The 16,435-nt window shown below is 42.2% G+C and overlaps 1 protein-coding gene across 1 annotated transcript in view; it reads right to left on the bottom strand.

The window, feature by feature from the left end:
- Positions 1-8,721, bottom strand: part of UBE2G1 (ubiquitin conjugating enzyme E2 G1) — an 88,207-nt gene extending 79,486 nt beyond the window's left edge. The window contains exon 1 of the mRNA XM_006079676.4: positions 8,317-8,721. Within this exon, the coding sequence (XP_006079738.1) occupies positions 8,317-8,362 (46 nt within the window). The 5' untranslated portion in view covers positions 8,363-8,721. The remainder of the gene's footprint in view (positions 1-8,316) is intronic.
- Between the last annotated feature and the right edge of the window lie 7,714 nt (positions 8,722-16,435).

Here is a 16,435-nt window from a genome sequence, read left to right as displayed (position 1 = left end):
AGTACGATGTGAAAGTCTCTCAGTCCTGTCAGGACTCTTTGTGACCCCATGGACTCCAGGCCAGAATACTGGGGGGGCGGGGCATGGGGGGTAGCCTTTCCCTTCTCCAGGAGAATGTTCCCAACCCTGGGACCAAACCCCAGGTCTCCCAGGTCGCAGGTGGCACTGCAGGCACACTGCAGGCTTATCTAAGTATGATAGTAAGTTTATTAATAAAAAGGACTTCTTTACATGAAAAAAGACTGATAAAAATGCTCTGGTTACAAGTGGCTTTTTTAAACTTTTTATTTTGATATACAGTTGTATAGGGCAATAGAAAAATAGAACAGAAAGATTGCTGTGAATCTAAAACTGCTCTAAAGGGAATTCCCTGGCTGTCCAGTGCTTAGGACTCAGCATTTTCACTGCCAGAGTCCAGGTTCAATCCCTGGTGGGGGAACTAAGATTTCACAAGCTTCGCAGCATGGCCAAGAAATGAAATTAACTTAAATAATAAAATAAAAAATAAAACTGGTTCTAAAAGTAAAGTTTATTTTTAAAAAACTACCACATGAACTAGCAAACCCACTTCCAGCTATATATTCAAAAGAATTGAAAGCAGGGTTTTGAAGAGACATCTCACACCCATGTGCATGGCAGCAATAATCACAGGAGATGAAAGCAACCCAAATCCACCTACAGATGAATGGATTAACAAAATGCGGTATACATACATACTAGGGAGTATTATTTAGTGTCAAAAGGATGGAAATCCTGCTGTATGCTACAACAAACCTTACACTAACAAGCCAGTCACAAAAAGACAAATACTGTATGAATTTACTCATATCAATCAAATGCAGAGAAACTGTAAACATAAAACGGTGGTTAGCAACGGCTGGGGTCAAAGTGGAAAGGGAGATTTGCTTATTGAATTTCAGGTTTTCAAAATGAAAGAGTTATGGAGGGTTGTTTTTTTACAACACTGTGAATAAACTTAACACTACTGAACCACACTGGAAAATGGTTGACTGTCAAGTCTATGTTTTTTACATCAAAAAAAGAATTTTATATAAATGGAATCACAGAATATGCAACCTTATGAGATTAGCTTTTTTTCATTCAGCATAATTCCCTTGAGATCATCCAAGTTGTTTTGTGTATCAAGTTATTTCTGAGTAGTATATTCCATAGTACAAGATGTACCACAGTTTATTCACCCAATGAAGGACATCTGCGTTGTTTCCAGTTACCCGTTATTACTAATAAAGCTACTATGAACATTTTCAGATAAGTTTTTATGAGGATATAAGTTTCCATTTCTCTGAAATAAATGCCCAAGTGTGTACTTGATGGGTTGAATGGTAAGTGTATATTTAGTCTTGCAAGAAACTGCAAACTGTTTCCATAGCGGCAGTACCATTTTACATCCCCACCAGCAACATGTGAGAGATGAAGTTTTTCTGCTTCTCCTGTCCAGCATGTGGTGTTAACTTGTTTTAATTTAGCTGTTCTAAATAGGTATGTGGTGATACCTCAGTGGTTTCAATTTACATTTCCCTGGTGTTTAATGATGTTGAACATCTTTTTATTTGCTTATTTACCAGCTGAAATGTCTGTACATGTCTTTTGCCCATTTTCTAAACAGACTGTTCATTTTCTTTTACTGTTGAATTTTAAAGAGGTCTGTATTTTCTAGAACAATCCTCTGTCAGATAGTTTGTAATTTTGTTCTTTCAGTCTACAGCCTGCTTTTTCTTTTGTGTTTCACAAACAGAAGTTTTTTTATTTTGATGATGTCCAGTTTACCAATACTACCCTTGTATAGATCATGCTTTTGGTGCCATGTCTACCTTGTCTAGAATTACTTTGTCTTGAAACATAAACTCTTAGTTAAAATACATCTTACATAAGAATATAAAATTGATAATATAATTAAAAGCATAAACACATTTAATAAAAGGTAAACATTTCTACTTACAAAAATTGACTTTTCAAAAATTTTCTAGGACTTCACATCATAAAGAGAAGTACACATGTCTCCTGCAACAGCAATAAATTACAGGATTTTTCCTAGCAATTTCTCTGAGGGCCAAACTCTATCAAGGGAACAGCGCTGATAAAAAAAATTGACTTAGGAAATCCCCTGGCTGTCCAGTGGCCAGGATCTGCACTTTCATTGCCAAGGACACAGGTTCAATCCCTGGTTAGGGAACTAAGATTCTACAAGCATGGCACAGCTGAAAAAACAAAATCTGATTTACCTGAATTAGTCTAATAGTATCTTGAACTAGTGCAAAAAAAAAAAAAAATATATATATATATATACACACACACACACATACACACACAGAGAGAGAGATAACATCTTATTTCCTAAAGATGCACTTTATTCTTATCCCCTCATTTATCTGTTCATATCAAAAATTCATGTTCATTACCAAAATTTGCAAAATATTTGCTTTTTCTTATTTGTAATTTTCTGTAGTTGAAATGCCTTCAACCAGATATAATTATATTATGTTTGCTTGGCCAGAATGGTTCCATAAGCATATATTAATACTATGCTTTCTTCTCTGAAAAGTTATTTCCTACAAACTAGTCAAAGCTGCCGTTCAACAGATTTTTGGAGGTCAACTAGTGTTTTAAATTCTAACAAAAATACTTCTCAATAATCTAGAAATGAAAAATTCTTCATCCTAAATTGAAGTCAGTTCATTAAAACAAAAGAATGCTTAGCATTTTATTTGCTTGAAGCAAAAGCATAGCCTGCTACAATTTACAATAAACTAGCATTCCCTGCTCAATAAAATCTGCACTAAACAAGATCAAATAACCCAAAGATTGAAAATTTTGATACCTGCAAACACGCTTCACCTGAAAAGTCAAAAAGCAACAATAATATTGAGGTAGTGAAAGGATTTTCAGATTTTCCATACTCAGTATCACTCTATTAATACTTAAGGCATGTTTGGGACTTCCCTATAGCTCAGATAAGAAATCTGCCTGCAATGCAGGAGACCAGGGTTCTAACCCTGGGTCAGGAGGATTCCCTGGAGAAGGAAACTGCAACCCACTCCAGTATTCTTACCCGGAGAATTCCACAGATAGAGGACCCTGGCAGGGTACAGTCCATGGGGTTGCAAAGAGTCGGACACAACTAAGCGACTAACATACACAACATCACCATTATATACACACATATCACCAAATATAAAGTATATTAACTTATATAAACTATATAATAAAACCATATACTTTAGTACTACTTTACAGTAAGTACAGATTATACTAATAAACTAATATGTACAAATTATAGGTAAACAATGTTTACCTCAACATCTTGATATATTCAGTGGTACTTGAGAAACTGAAATCAACTGTTACACAATATAGAAAGTATGTTCATTCTAAATTTAAAATTAAACTACCATTTATTTTAAACTACCAATACATACTTATAAAAAACTAAATTGCATTATATATCAAAAATATTCACTGAGCAACAGAAATTATAACTTAAAATATTTACTCCTTAATGTCAAGAATTAAAGATTTTCCTTCCAGCCTTACTGAGATAGAATTAACACATAACACTGTATGTAAGATATACACATAATGATTTAATATATGTATATGTATATATTTTTAAGTAAAATTCTGTAACATAACATTAGATGCTTAATTCCTTGATGGTCCCCCTCAACTACAGGGATTTACAAGTCATCTAACATCCCTTCTTCAACCACAATGTTTGTTTGGTTTATACTTTTTTTCTGACAGCATACAGTAGCTGCATTATATCTGGAACAGTGTAATGATTTCTGGAATTAAAAATTCCCCAAAATCTATTAAAATAAATAGTAATTTGATGCAATATAAGGCTTACTTTTAGGCTTTTCTTCCATTTCTAAATATGTGAGTTTACAACCATTAAGAATAATATTGTGCTCATCACCTTAGCTTCTTCTACCACTAGGGTGGTCCCTTTCAATAATCAATACTCTATTTTTTCTTGTTTAAGATTATTAATGAAATTTTATGTCACAGTGCCAATACATTATAGAAAGGCCAATAAGAAATATTAAATCTAATTCCTCCTTTTAAACACCATTCTTTCAATATCCTATGAACACCAGGGTAACAAAACACAGCACCCCACAAAAACTAGGAATAGGACTCCTTGCAGAAGGCCCTCCAGAGGGATGACAAAATAGCTTAGGGAAACTGTTGAAGTGTGGGGTTCAGAACACAGTTTCACAGTCAACAAAAAAAACTGCTTTAAAGACTTGGCTTTGTTGGGCCCCATCTGGACATGTAGACTAAGATTCTGTGGAGGTAAAGCCAGGAATCTGTATTTTTAACATACTCCCATGTGATTTTGTTGCACATTAAGTCTGAGAAACACATATAATTCATCACAACCTACTTACATGGGTAGCCAAGGAGATATCGGAATGTTCCAGATTACTTTAAAATATACAATCAAACTTTCTACAATAAAAGGAGTTCAATTTATTTATTGTTACTGCATAAAGAGATTCTTCTTTCTAGTTTTGGAATGACAGGTACCTATGAGAGAGCAACTACTGAAAATCTATGTTGTCATTGTCAAAAAACCTCAAGTGATCTTAAAAAAAAAAAGATTCTCTTATTCTTTATAAATGCTTGTCATAAAGTAAGTATGGTTAGAGTAGGGAATATGACCAATTAGTACAATTCATTTTCCCCAAGTTAACTGCTAACACCAAAAAGCTTAGTGCTGCTTTCAACCTACGACATTCTGCAGAATGCTGCTCCTAAACTAACAATGGCTAAAACATCCTTTTATGATTACCTTAAGAATATCATTTAGATTGTAGGGTGCATTATTTTGTGCATAAAATTTTATTAAGATGGGAATATTTCCCCAATCATTTTGGTAGTTAGTGGATAAATTAACCTTGAATATTTAAATTTATAAAACCGTATTTCACAGTTATATTAAATTGCTGCTCCCTGGAAGACAACGCTGCAAATTAAAAATAAAGCTTCTAACAGGAAGGTCCTGAATATGAATAGAGCAGCACCACTTACTACCTGTGTGACCTTGGATAAGTAATTTAAACTCTCTTAGCCTCAATTTCCTTATTAGGAGGATTAAATGAGATATATACATAAAGCTCTCAGCACAATTCCAGGTACAGACTAGTTCTCAGTAAACATTAGCCCATATAAACACACAAGACCCCATGGTGTGCTACAATCCGTGGGGTCAGAGAGTTGGACACGACTGAGTGACTGAACTGAACTCAAACACACAAGAAACTATCAATGATGGTTGCTTCCGAAAAAAAAAAAGTAGTCTGGGTCAAGGGTGGAAAGATGATACCTTTTCTATACTCTTTGTATTTTTAACCAGTGCTTATACCTTTTTGAAAAATTTAAATCATCTCTTTCGCTGTGGGATTTCTTAGTATTTAGCATTATGCACTGCAAAAGCTGAACTGTGACTGCTGAATTTGCAAAGGAGTAAGTCATAGTCTAATAATACCCACAAAGAAATACAACCTATCTGATTTCACGAATGTATTTCTTACTTGCTTCACAACGGCCATTCTGGTCTTAACCAAAACACCTTAAACCAGAGGTTTTTCACCCTCAGATGACTTTGTCCCTCGGAGGACATCTGGCAACAGAGACATTCCTGGTTGTCACAACTGAGGCGGTATACTACTGGCATCTGGTGGGTAGCGGCCAAGAACACTGCTCACCTTTCTATTACACAGTATATAGGCCTGCACCACACTAACCGCAGCCCAAGGAACCACTCTACTTCACTCTCCAAGTAACCGGGTTCCTCATTACAACCACCAACAAAAGAAAACACACCCACAAAATAAATTCTCCCCTCAAGTAATAAAGTAAAATCCTTAAGGACTGGCAGACTAGGGGCTTAGTAAACTAACCACTGTTGGCCACTGTTTTAAGTTTCCAAAATTCTACCACCTAGAATGGTTTAGGTTTGAGTGTCTACTCAGTTCAATATATTACACGATTTTTAAAGCATTTATTATTAAGCCTTTCAAAAATTCACTCTAAATGAGTTCAAGAGATAAGTTTACCATTTTTCCTGTTTTCAAATGATATCTAAAGAACCAAAAAGCTCAAACAATGTACTACTAAAGACTAAACAGGGCCTTTATTTCAGTATGTAGTTATCAAGTCTTTCCAATAAACTTGATATTTTCACATTTCCCTTAATGCACTGGCCTTGGCCTACTTCATATATTCTGAGTATGTTAATTAATATCCTTCAAAAACTTAAGAAAATATTAACAACAGCCCTTGTTTCTGATCGAGAAGGCAAGAAAAGTAACCGGCAGCTAAGTAATTTTATAATAAGGCATGAAAGATTACAAACTAAATCATTCTGTCCTCCAACCTTAAAGCTTATCTTGGTAAGCCTTAACAAAAAGTCATCCGTTAGGAAAGCGTTTTGGAAAATGTCTTTATCAATATTTGGGATTAATCTTTTAAGAGTGCAAAACTGAAACAACTGGCTATCAAAATTTAGAGTCTGTTCACAAGTAGGTTGGAAAGAATTCTGAAATACTGCTACTGCTAACACTGTTATTAGTCATACTTTACTTTCATAGCAACTGCTTAACTTCTTTTACACCTTTAAATAAATATATATATATACAAATCTTTCCCATTATGTAAGTTGAGTACTGTTTAATATTTAATACTGTTTAATAGTTCACCACATAATTAAAACTTATTCTGATCAAGGAATTCTTAGGGAGACAAAAGAACATCTTAATTCCTTCCACCAAAACAAACCAAAAAAAAAAAAAAATACACAGAACAGTAAGCTGTGTTTGCAACTACAAGATACAATAAAGTTGTTATTCATTCAGTGCTTGTCCAATACATTATTTGCGATGGACAGAGATCACCAGAACTTCTCCATTCACTCTAGATCACTCCCCCTGACCATCCAGAACTTTAGTATGTGTCCAAACTTGCTTGCTCATGGTCTAATAATAAACCTAACTATACAACCTGTAACAGCCCCTGACAACCTTTTCCTTAAGAAGTCACAAAGGTGATTTAACCAGCACCTCAAACTCTTTGTAACTCTATTGCAAAAACGGATGTCCATTCCAGCCTCTAGGTTCTGCCGACGGCTCAGGGCCTCTGGCGGTAGAGAGGAGAGGTGAAGATCCGCCAGAATCGAGAAGGACAGCCGCCGGGCGTTGGGCAGCAGAAGCTAACTGCTGGTTCATTTCTCTTTAAATCTGGCAGCACGTGGGGAGGCATTGTGAAGCCACCAACCCGCCTCCCCCTCTTTCACTCCGCACACGTACGTCTCCAATGCGCATGCTCCGCTCACACAGTCCTAGCAGAGTCGGAGCCAACCCCCTAAAAAGTCAACCTGGAAGCCGCAAACGGCCGGAGGCCGGGACAATGGGGGAGGGGGGACGCAGGCACCTCTGGGGAGGCAGACCCGGCCGCCGCCCCAAGCCAGAGCCCGCGGGCCGCAGCCCCGGGGCCCCGCAGGCCTGCACAGGAGCCAGAATCGCTCGGAGCACAAAGCCCCGAGCTGGCCAGCGAGCGGCTCTCGGCTCGGCCCGCTCCTACCCTCCCCCAGCCGGGCGGCGCAGCCGGAGCCCGTGCCAGGCGGAGGCAGGCGAGGCGGCGTCCCGCGCCCCGCCGGGCTCTCAGACCCCGTGCGCCAGCGACCAGGCCGCAGAGGCCGGCGCTTTTGTTGTCCGCCGCAACTACGCGGACCCGGCGCTGCCCGGGCAGAAGTTTGGCGCGCCTCACCTACCCGCCCCGCGGCCAGTTCCTCTCGCCCACCCTGCCCCCGGCTGCCCGCCCGCGGTTCAGACAGCCGAGCCCGCGACGCGCAGCCGGCCGGGCCCAGATGCTCTACCTGCCTCGGGGGGTCCAGCGGTCTCGGGCGCACCTGAGCCCGGACCCGCCCCTCCAGGGAGGGTCTGCCGGGACAGGGTACCCACAGCCCCTCCCCCGCAACGTCCCACCGAACAGTGGGGGAGGGGACAAGCTCCCCTCCATCCCCGGGGGAGCCAGGCCCCGTCCGGGGGCCGAGGCTGGGGCGCGCCCCCGCCCCCAACACCCTCGGAAAGCCGGGGAAGAAGTGATGGACCCGGCCCGGACCGGCGCCCAGGCTCCCCACTCTCGCAGGCCCGCGCCCGATCTCGCCGGAGCCTGCCGCTCCCCTCGACCGTCCGGCCCGCCAGCCAGGGAGCGCCCTGGAGGAGGGGAGAAGCGGGCAGCTGCTCGCCGCGATCGCGGCCCGGCCCGCCGCCCAGCCGCCCGCTCGCTCACCTGCCAGCTGTCTTCGCAGTAGCAGTGCCGACTGCAGCTCCGTCATCCTCCCCGCCAAGGGCCCGGGCTGGCGCCGGGGCTTCCGAAGAACTGGGCACAGGCTCCGGAGCTGCTGGAGCTGGGTGTGCTGAGGAACCCGGGCCCCCACGACGGGAGCGCCGAAGCCGAGGGAGGCTGGGCTGTGGCGGCGGTAGCGGCGCCTCGCTGCCGGTGCGAGTCCGCTCGCTTCAGCTTTCCTCACAGCGCCTCACGCCCGGAAGGGGAGGGTACCCGTGCCGCCGCGGCGCGCACTGGGACTTCGCTCGCCCGCTTCCCTCCTTCAACCCGCCCGTCGGCCCCACCGGTGCCTTCCCCCGCCACAGCCTCACAGCGCGCAGGGCCGCTCCGCGCAGGCGCGCTGGGGCTGCCTACTTCGGAAGCAGCCCGCCCGCTAGCCCGACCCTTCTGCCTCCTGCTCCGCCTCCGGAGGCGGAACCCCGCCCCCTACGCGCAGTGGCCTCTGTCGCCGCCATCTTGGGAAGGTCGCCGCCCGGCCAAGTGCCTGGCCCCGGCGGCAGACGCCCCGCGGACGCCATGACAGAGAGGTCGTGGAGGGTCAAGACGCCGCCTTCGAGTCGAAGCAGGTGGTCAGCAGGGAGCGAAGGGGCCAAGAGAAGAGATAGGTGCCTAGTTGCTGGCGAGCTCCCAACAGCACACAGTGTGTGCGAATTAGTCATTGTTAAAGCCGAACTTAGTACTGGTGTGCCCCATTTTAAGCACACCCCCAAAATAGACTTCATATATGCTGGTAATTCACTTTACAGAAAGATACACAGAAAGATTCTTCAAGTAAAATGCTCTGCATCTCATAGTACAAAATGTTTAAGCATCGTTAGTAATCTCTATGTGTAAAGTGAGTTGAGATTAACAAAATCTGATATACACAGTACAAAATGTCCAGAAAGGCATCTAGTATGTAAAGTCAAAGTGTGGGCTCTAAAGTTTGGAAAAAAATCACTCTACCTCCTCTCACCCTTATTCCCACAACCTTGCATAACACAGTCTCAATAAACAGACAAAGCAGAAGGAAAAAATGATACCTAATGGCATATTCAAAAGCAGAGACTTTACTTTGCCAACAAAGTTTCGTCTAGTCAAGGCTATGGTTTTTCCTGTGGTCATGTATGGATGTGAGAGTTGGACTGTGAAGAAGGCTGAGCGCCGAAGAATTGATGCGTTTGAACTGTGGTGTTGGAGAAGACTCTTGAGAGTCCCTTGGACTGCAAGGAGATCCAACCAGTCCATTCTGAAGGAGATCAGCCCTGGGATTTCTTTGGAAGGAATGATGCTAAAGCTGAAACTCCAGTACTTTGGCCACCTCATGCGAAGAGTTGACTCATTGGAAAAGACTCTGATGCTGGCAGGGATTGGGGGCAGGAGGAGAAGGGGACGACAGAGGATGAGATGGCTGAATAGCATCACTGACTCGATGGACGTGAGTCTCAGTGAAGTCCGGGAGTCGGTGTTGGACAGGGAGGCCTGGCGTGCTGCGATTCATGGGGTCGCAAAGAGTCGGACACGACTGAGCAGCTGATCTGATCTGATCTGAATGGCACTCAAATTTGTATTTGTTCCTTCAACAAATATTTACTAAAGCCGCATTAACCTTATACCTGAACTGGATGGCTCTGTTCCTCGCCTCAAAGGGCTTACAGTCTCCGAGCTCCAGGTAAGGTAGCCAGAGAAGGAGCAGGTTCTAATACAGTTTATTGACTCAAAAAATTACTGAAAAAACTGTGCTCACTCTCCCCGCAAGAAAAAGAATTAAAAAGAACAAATAAACAATCTGAATAAAAACATAAATCGACCGTTTAATAAAAAGGAGTAAGTTTGGACTCCTGTGGGAAACAACTCCAAGAAGCTAACCCAGATTTTGTGAAGCCTAAGGCAATGGCACCCCACTCCAGTACTCTTGCCCTGAGAATCCCACCAACGGAGGAGCCTGGTAGGCTGCAGGCCATGGGGTCGCCAACAGTTAGGCACAACTGAGCGACTTCACTTTCACTTTTCACTTTCATGCATTGGAGAAGGAAATGGCAACCCACTCCAGTATTCTTGCCTGGAGAATCCCAGGGACAGAGGAGCCTGGTGGGCTGCCACCTATGGGGTCACACAGAGTCGGACACGACTGAAGCGACTTAGCAGTAGCAGTAACATTTACCCCATTGGAGAAAGAAATAGCAACCCACTCCAGTATTCTTGTCTGGAGAATCCCAGGGACAGAGGAGCCTAGTGGGTTGCCGTCTGTGGGGTCGCACAGAGTCGGACACGACTGAAGTGACTTAGCAGCAGCAGCAACATTTACCCCATTTGAAGGACTCTCTTTTAGGGAAAACATTTTTAAATAGGGTTGAAATATGACTGTCTATTTAGAATGAGAAGATAAACCACAAATAACTGTAGTCCTAGAGAATTGTTCCCTTTCTCTGAGATCTCTTCAGGCAGGTTATCAGAAATTCTGCTTGGCTGCAGCATGGTTTCTTCCTTCACCTAGAACAAATTCCAGCCCTGTCAGGGACTCTAAAGATTCTTTAGCTTTACTCGGAAAGGAAAAAAAAAAATCCATTTCTGACACTAACTGTCCTTTCTGGACCAAGAAAATCTTTCTTTTTAAGTAAATTTTTACTTTTATCAAAAAAGCAAAAAAAAAAAAGCAAATATACAGTTCATAATCAGTGTATTAAGGATTATTGTGGAAAGCAAACATGGAGGGGAGGGGAATTAAACAAAAAACGTATTTCTCACAAAGTTCCTTCCTCATTCCTAAATCCTGCTTACCACAGGCAATCCTTTTTAACTCTTTTAGTAGTTTCTTCTGGTAGTTACCTTCATTTATTCTAAATGATAGAATGCTTTTTCTTGCTTTATCCATTTTAGACCTAATATATTTATTCTTATTGTAACTGATAAGAATTTAACTGACATGCTACTTTCCATCTTTTACTCTCCTAAATCATTTAATTATCATATTTATTTATATCAATAAATGATTTTTACACTATTGTAATTTCTTAAATGTTGAATGTGCATGCATGCTAAGTCACTTCAGTCATGTCCAATGCTTTGTGACCCTATGGACTATAGCCCACCAGGCACCTCTATCCATGGGATTCTCCAGGCAAGAACGCTGGAGTGGGTTGGCATTTCCTTCTCCAGGGGATTTTCCCAACCCAGGGATTGAACCTGTCTCTCTTGTGTCTCCTGCATTGGCAGGTGTGTTCTTTACCACTAGTGCCACCTGGGAAGCCCAAATGTTGAATAAGAAAGTCAAATACTATAATAGATTATATTTATTCCTTACACATTTTTTTTTTTTGGAGGACTGGCATTTCAAATTATATGGTTTTCTGGCAGTATCTTGATTATAATCCTTCCCTGCCCATTCCCATCCCAGTGCTATTGCACCAATTATCCTACCAAGCCCTTTTTCTCAGAAATTTCCCTCCTAAAAGTCTCAATATTGTCCTCTAACCTAGGCTGGTTGCTTTAGGCTGTGCTTGCTACATAGAATTCTTCTTAGGACTCCTTCATGGCTGCTCTCCTTGGGTGCTGAATCTACTGCATCCTGGATCAAGTGTAATTCTTTTTTGTTTACTCCCTTCTTTTGCTGGAGAATATTAGCACATAACTTCTGATGAGTACACATGAGGCAGATTTTCAAATATTATAACAATGTGTGGAAAATGCCATTATTTTAAACAGCTATAATTAAGTGCTGCTTTAGCTGGGTATAGAATTTTATCTAAAATCAAATACATTTTCTTCAAAAATGTGAAAGCATTGGTCCATTGTCTTTTAGCATCCAGTGTTGCTGTTGATTCTTATTCTACTGTCACTGACCTTTTCTTTTTCTTCCCTGGCTAGTCTTAGGATTTTTGTTGTTGTTGTTGTTATTTTTGGTATTTTAACATGCGTTCATATGTCTATAGGGTGTTTTCTTTTTTAATTCACTGTGTTCACAGTGAGCTTTGTGGTGATAGAATGGTTGTTTTCATACAGAAATAAGCTTAGAATAATGAGATGGTCTGCATTTTCCTCATATATAAAAATTATTTTTAAAAGCAGTCGAGCTTTTTAAAGGAAAACTTATGTTTTGTTTTGTTTTTGTTGGCTGCTTGGAATTTATTGTCCGCTTGGTGCAAGGCACAGGGTTATGGGATGTGAAGAAGGCTCTCGTGTGACTTGGATAGTTAAGAGTAAGGTCTCTCAACTTCCTTTTTGGTGTTTTGCTGTTTTGATATTAAAAACTGAACTGCTTCCATTGGCTGCAACCTGCTTATTCTTGGGGAGAGGAGGGGAGGGGAGGAGAGGGGATGGGGAGGTCTCTGATGAACCTAGCGACTTAGAAAGAAGCCTGACAGCTGTGGTGGTCACTCAGGATGGGGGGCCTGCAGTTCGTTTTGCCAGGCTGGCCACCAGGCTGCTGCTTCCCCGTGGTTTACAGAGCCAGGTCACAGGTGATCATGCTGGTGGAGGTCTGGGCAGACTCTGGGGTGTTCTGGGGACTCCAACACTGTAGCCATAATGGGAGAGTGGACTTCCTGAAAAAGAAGCTTGCCCACCAGTGTCCTGGGTGTGCCTTGGGGGGGACCCTGGTGGTGGGGGAAGACCATGTGGTGGGGTATGGCTTCTGCAGGAGTGGTTACTGGAAGTGAAACCAAGGAGGTGCTGGTAGTAGTCATGATGGGGATTGCTCCCTTGCTCTAGCTTGTGGGCTAGTGGAAACCTTGGTGGTAACCCCTCATGGGCCTCGCTATCATGGACAGCAGGAACTGGGACGCTAGGCGGCAGAGCCCGTCTACCTAGGAGAAAGTGGGTGGCTGCTCCACGAAGCAGATGTGCAGGGTTATTTTTTAATTTTTATTTATTTATTTTTGGCTGAGCTGGGTCTTCCTTGCTGCCCAGGACTTTCTCTAGTTGTGGCATGTTGGCTTCTCATCGTGGTGGCTTCTCTTCTTGTGAACTGTGGGCTGTATGGCACACAGGCTCAGAAGTTGTGGCCCATGGCTTTAGTTACCCCACAGCATGTGAAATCTTCCCAGACCAGGGATCAAACCGGTGTCCCCTGCATTGGCAGGTGAATTCTTAACCATTGGACCACCAGGGAAGTCCAAAAAAGCGGTTGATTTCTATATGTTGATTCTACAACTTTACTAAACTCTAAATTAACAATTTATGTATAAGTGATTTTGTTTTTATACATAAATAATATATGTCCAAATATTGGCATTTCTATTTCTTCCTTTTGATGCATCATTTCTCTTTTTGCCTCACTGTGCTGGCTAGGATCTCCATCACAGTTGCATAGTTCTTTTTTTTTTTCAGGTTGTAGATTTTTTGTGGACTCTTTTAGCAGGTTAAGGAAGTTCTTTTCTAGTCCTTACTTATTAAGATTTATTTTTACAATAATTCCCAAATTTGTATCTTCAGCCTAGATCTTTCACCAGTTTATGTTAGCACATCCAACTGTCTAACTCTGTGTTCACTGATTTAACAAATGTTTTATTGAGCACTTACTGTGAGCTAGAGTTGATTCTAAGACCTAGGGCCCAGGAGTAAACTAGATAGACCATGGATGAACATCCAGTGGGACAGGACAGTCAGTTAAAAAGGTAAACAGATATTAAACGAGTCATCATTGGATTATGATAAGTGCTTCCCGGGTGGTGCTAGTGGTAAAGAACCCACCTGCCAATGCAGGACACATAAGAGACACAGCTTTGATTCTTGGATCAGAAAGATTCCCTGGAGGAGGACATGGCAACCCACTCCAGCATTCTTGCCTGGAGTACCCCATGGACAGAGGAGCCTGGTGGGCTGTGGTGCATAGGGTCACAAAGAGTCAGACACGACTGAAGCGACTTAGCACTCAGGCACGCACATGATGGAAAAAAAGGATAAGGAAAAGGATTTATTTTTGATAAGGTAGTCAGGGAGTCCTCTCTCAAGAGATTATACTTGAGCTGAGTTCTGAATTACAAATAGGAGGTCCCATTTGAGGATTCTGGGCAAGAGATTCTAGGCTGAGGAAAAGCTACTGCTAAGATCCTATGGGAAGAAAGAGCTTGGCTTGTACAGAGACCAGAAAGAGGGTCAGCACGCGTGAGGTGGCTCTATAGGAGCCTGATGAAAAGGGTGCTAAGAGCAGGTTGGAAAGGCAGACAGGGGTTATTATACCGGAAGCCTTGTTGACCACAGGAAACAGTATGGATTTTAGTTTAGTTCCAGTGGAAGCCTTGAAACGGGGGCAATCAGATTTATATTGTTTAAAGCTCCCTTTGATGCTTATAGAAAAGAGAAGACTTTGCCAGAAGGTCAGTCAGAAGGCTATTGCAAAAGATGAAGCAAAAGACAGTGGTAACTTGAACCAGAATGGGGACAAGGATGGAAAAGCAGGTATGGGGAGGGGAGATTGGGAATGAAGTTGAGATACATTTTGCAAGTAAAATACAAAGGGCTTGATGGTGGATGTCGGTGAAGGGGAAACATGACTCCTAGGTTTATGGAATAACTGGCTTGATTTCAAATAGGGAGAAGAGAACAACAGGTTTGGCAGGGGTTATCAAGGGATCTATTTTGGATGAGTTATATTTTAGCTCTTTATTAGACATCCAAGCAGAGATGGCAAATTAGCATATGAATGCATAAGACTGGAGCTCAGAGGAGAGGGCAAGGCTATAAATTTGGAGAGATCAGGCTTCCTATGGAGAGAATAAACTGAAATTTTTTTTTTTGGCTGTGCAACGCAGCTTGCAGGATCTTAGTTCCCCAGCCAGGGCTAGAACCTGGGTCACAAAAGTGAAAGCCCAGAATCCTAACCACTAGGCCTAACCATGAGGGAACTCCTCAGATTTTTTTTTAAGCATACAAATGAATCCAAAACTGCTCAGACATTTAGAGGTCAGGCTGAGGAGGAGGAGCCAGCAATGGAGAGTCAGAAAAATTGCACACAAAGGAGAAAAACCAGTGTGTGGTGTTACAAAAGCCAAGGCAGGAGCAAATGTTCCCAGGAGGAAGGAATGGTCAATTGCCACATGCTACTGAGAGACAGAGAAAGATGAGGACTGAAAAGGATGCACTGAATTGTCTTTTTTTTTTTTTTTTTTGGATTGATACAACTGGCATTTATTAGAAATTCACTATGTACAAAATAAAGAACTACTTTGATGCATTTGCTCACAGATTCTGTACATTGACCCTATTGCTTCCATTTGAAAGATAAGGAAACTGAGGCTTAGATTCAGTGGACTACTCTTAAACCATAGTAAGTGGTAGAACTGGGATTCAGACCCCAGTCTGTCTGTTGCCAAAGCCTGAGTTATTACCCATTGGAGCGCACAGCCTTCCCTCACGGCAGGTGTAAGAGGCTGCAGTTTGTCTCCTTAATGTACTAAGTTACTTAACAACTCACTCAGGTATGACCATACCACCAGTTTCACATTTCACTACCTGAAAGTTTAGTAACACTTCACACCTGGATGTTTGTGCATTTTGCCTTCTATATCTTTTAGAAAAATGTTCAGTGAAGCAATTGCCAGTATTAACCTGCAGTTAGTCTCAGTATTACTACTACTCTATTCAGAAAAATCTCTATATAATCTGTGCTTTTAGAATTTTTTATTGAGGTATAATTGACACATTAGTTTCAGATATAACAATATGATGATTCCATGTTTGTAAACCCTGAGATCACCACAGTAAGTCTAGTTACCATCCATCACCATACATAATTAACAAAAGAATTTTTTTCTTACAATGAGAACTTTGAAGATGTACTCTCTTAGCAACTTTCAAGTATTCAATGCAGTATTACTAACTATAGTCAGCATGATGTATATTTCATCCCTGTGACTTGTTGTGTAACAGATTGATTCCTTTCACATTCTCTACCACCACTCCCCCAACCATGCACTGAATTTTGAAACTGGGAAACTGTTTTTGACCTTGATAGGAGGATTCTGATGGAGCAATTTTGACAGCAGACAGAGCAAAGTGGGTTGAAAGCTGATTGCAAGATGGAAAAATAGAGATCTCAGTGTCGAGTGCTTATTTGAGGTTTGTGGTCATGAACAGAAAATGG

This window comes from Bubalus bubalis, chromosome 3 (genome assembly GCF_019923935.1).
Source record: "Bubalus bubalis isolate 160015118507 breed Murrah chromosome 3, NDDB_SH_1, whole genome shotgun sequence".
Classification (NCBI taxonomy): Eukaryota; Metazoa; Chordata; class Mammalia; order Artiodactyla; family Bovidae; genus Bubalus; species Bubalus bubalis.
Note: the sequence above shows the minus strand (reverse complement) of the source record. Positions and strands in the feature narration are given on the sequence as shown.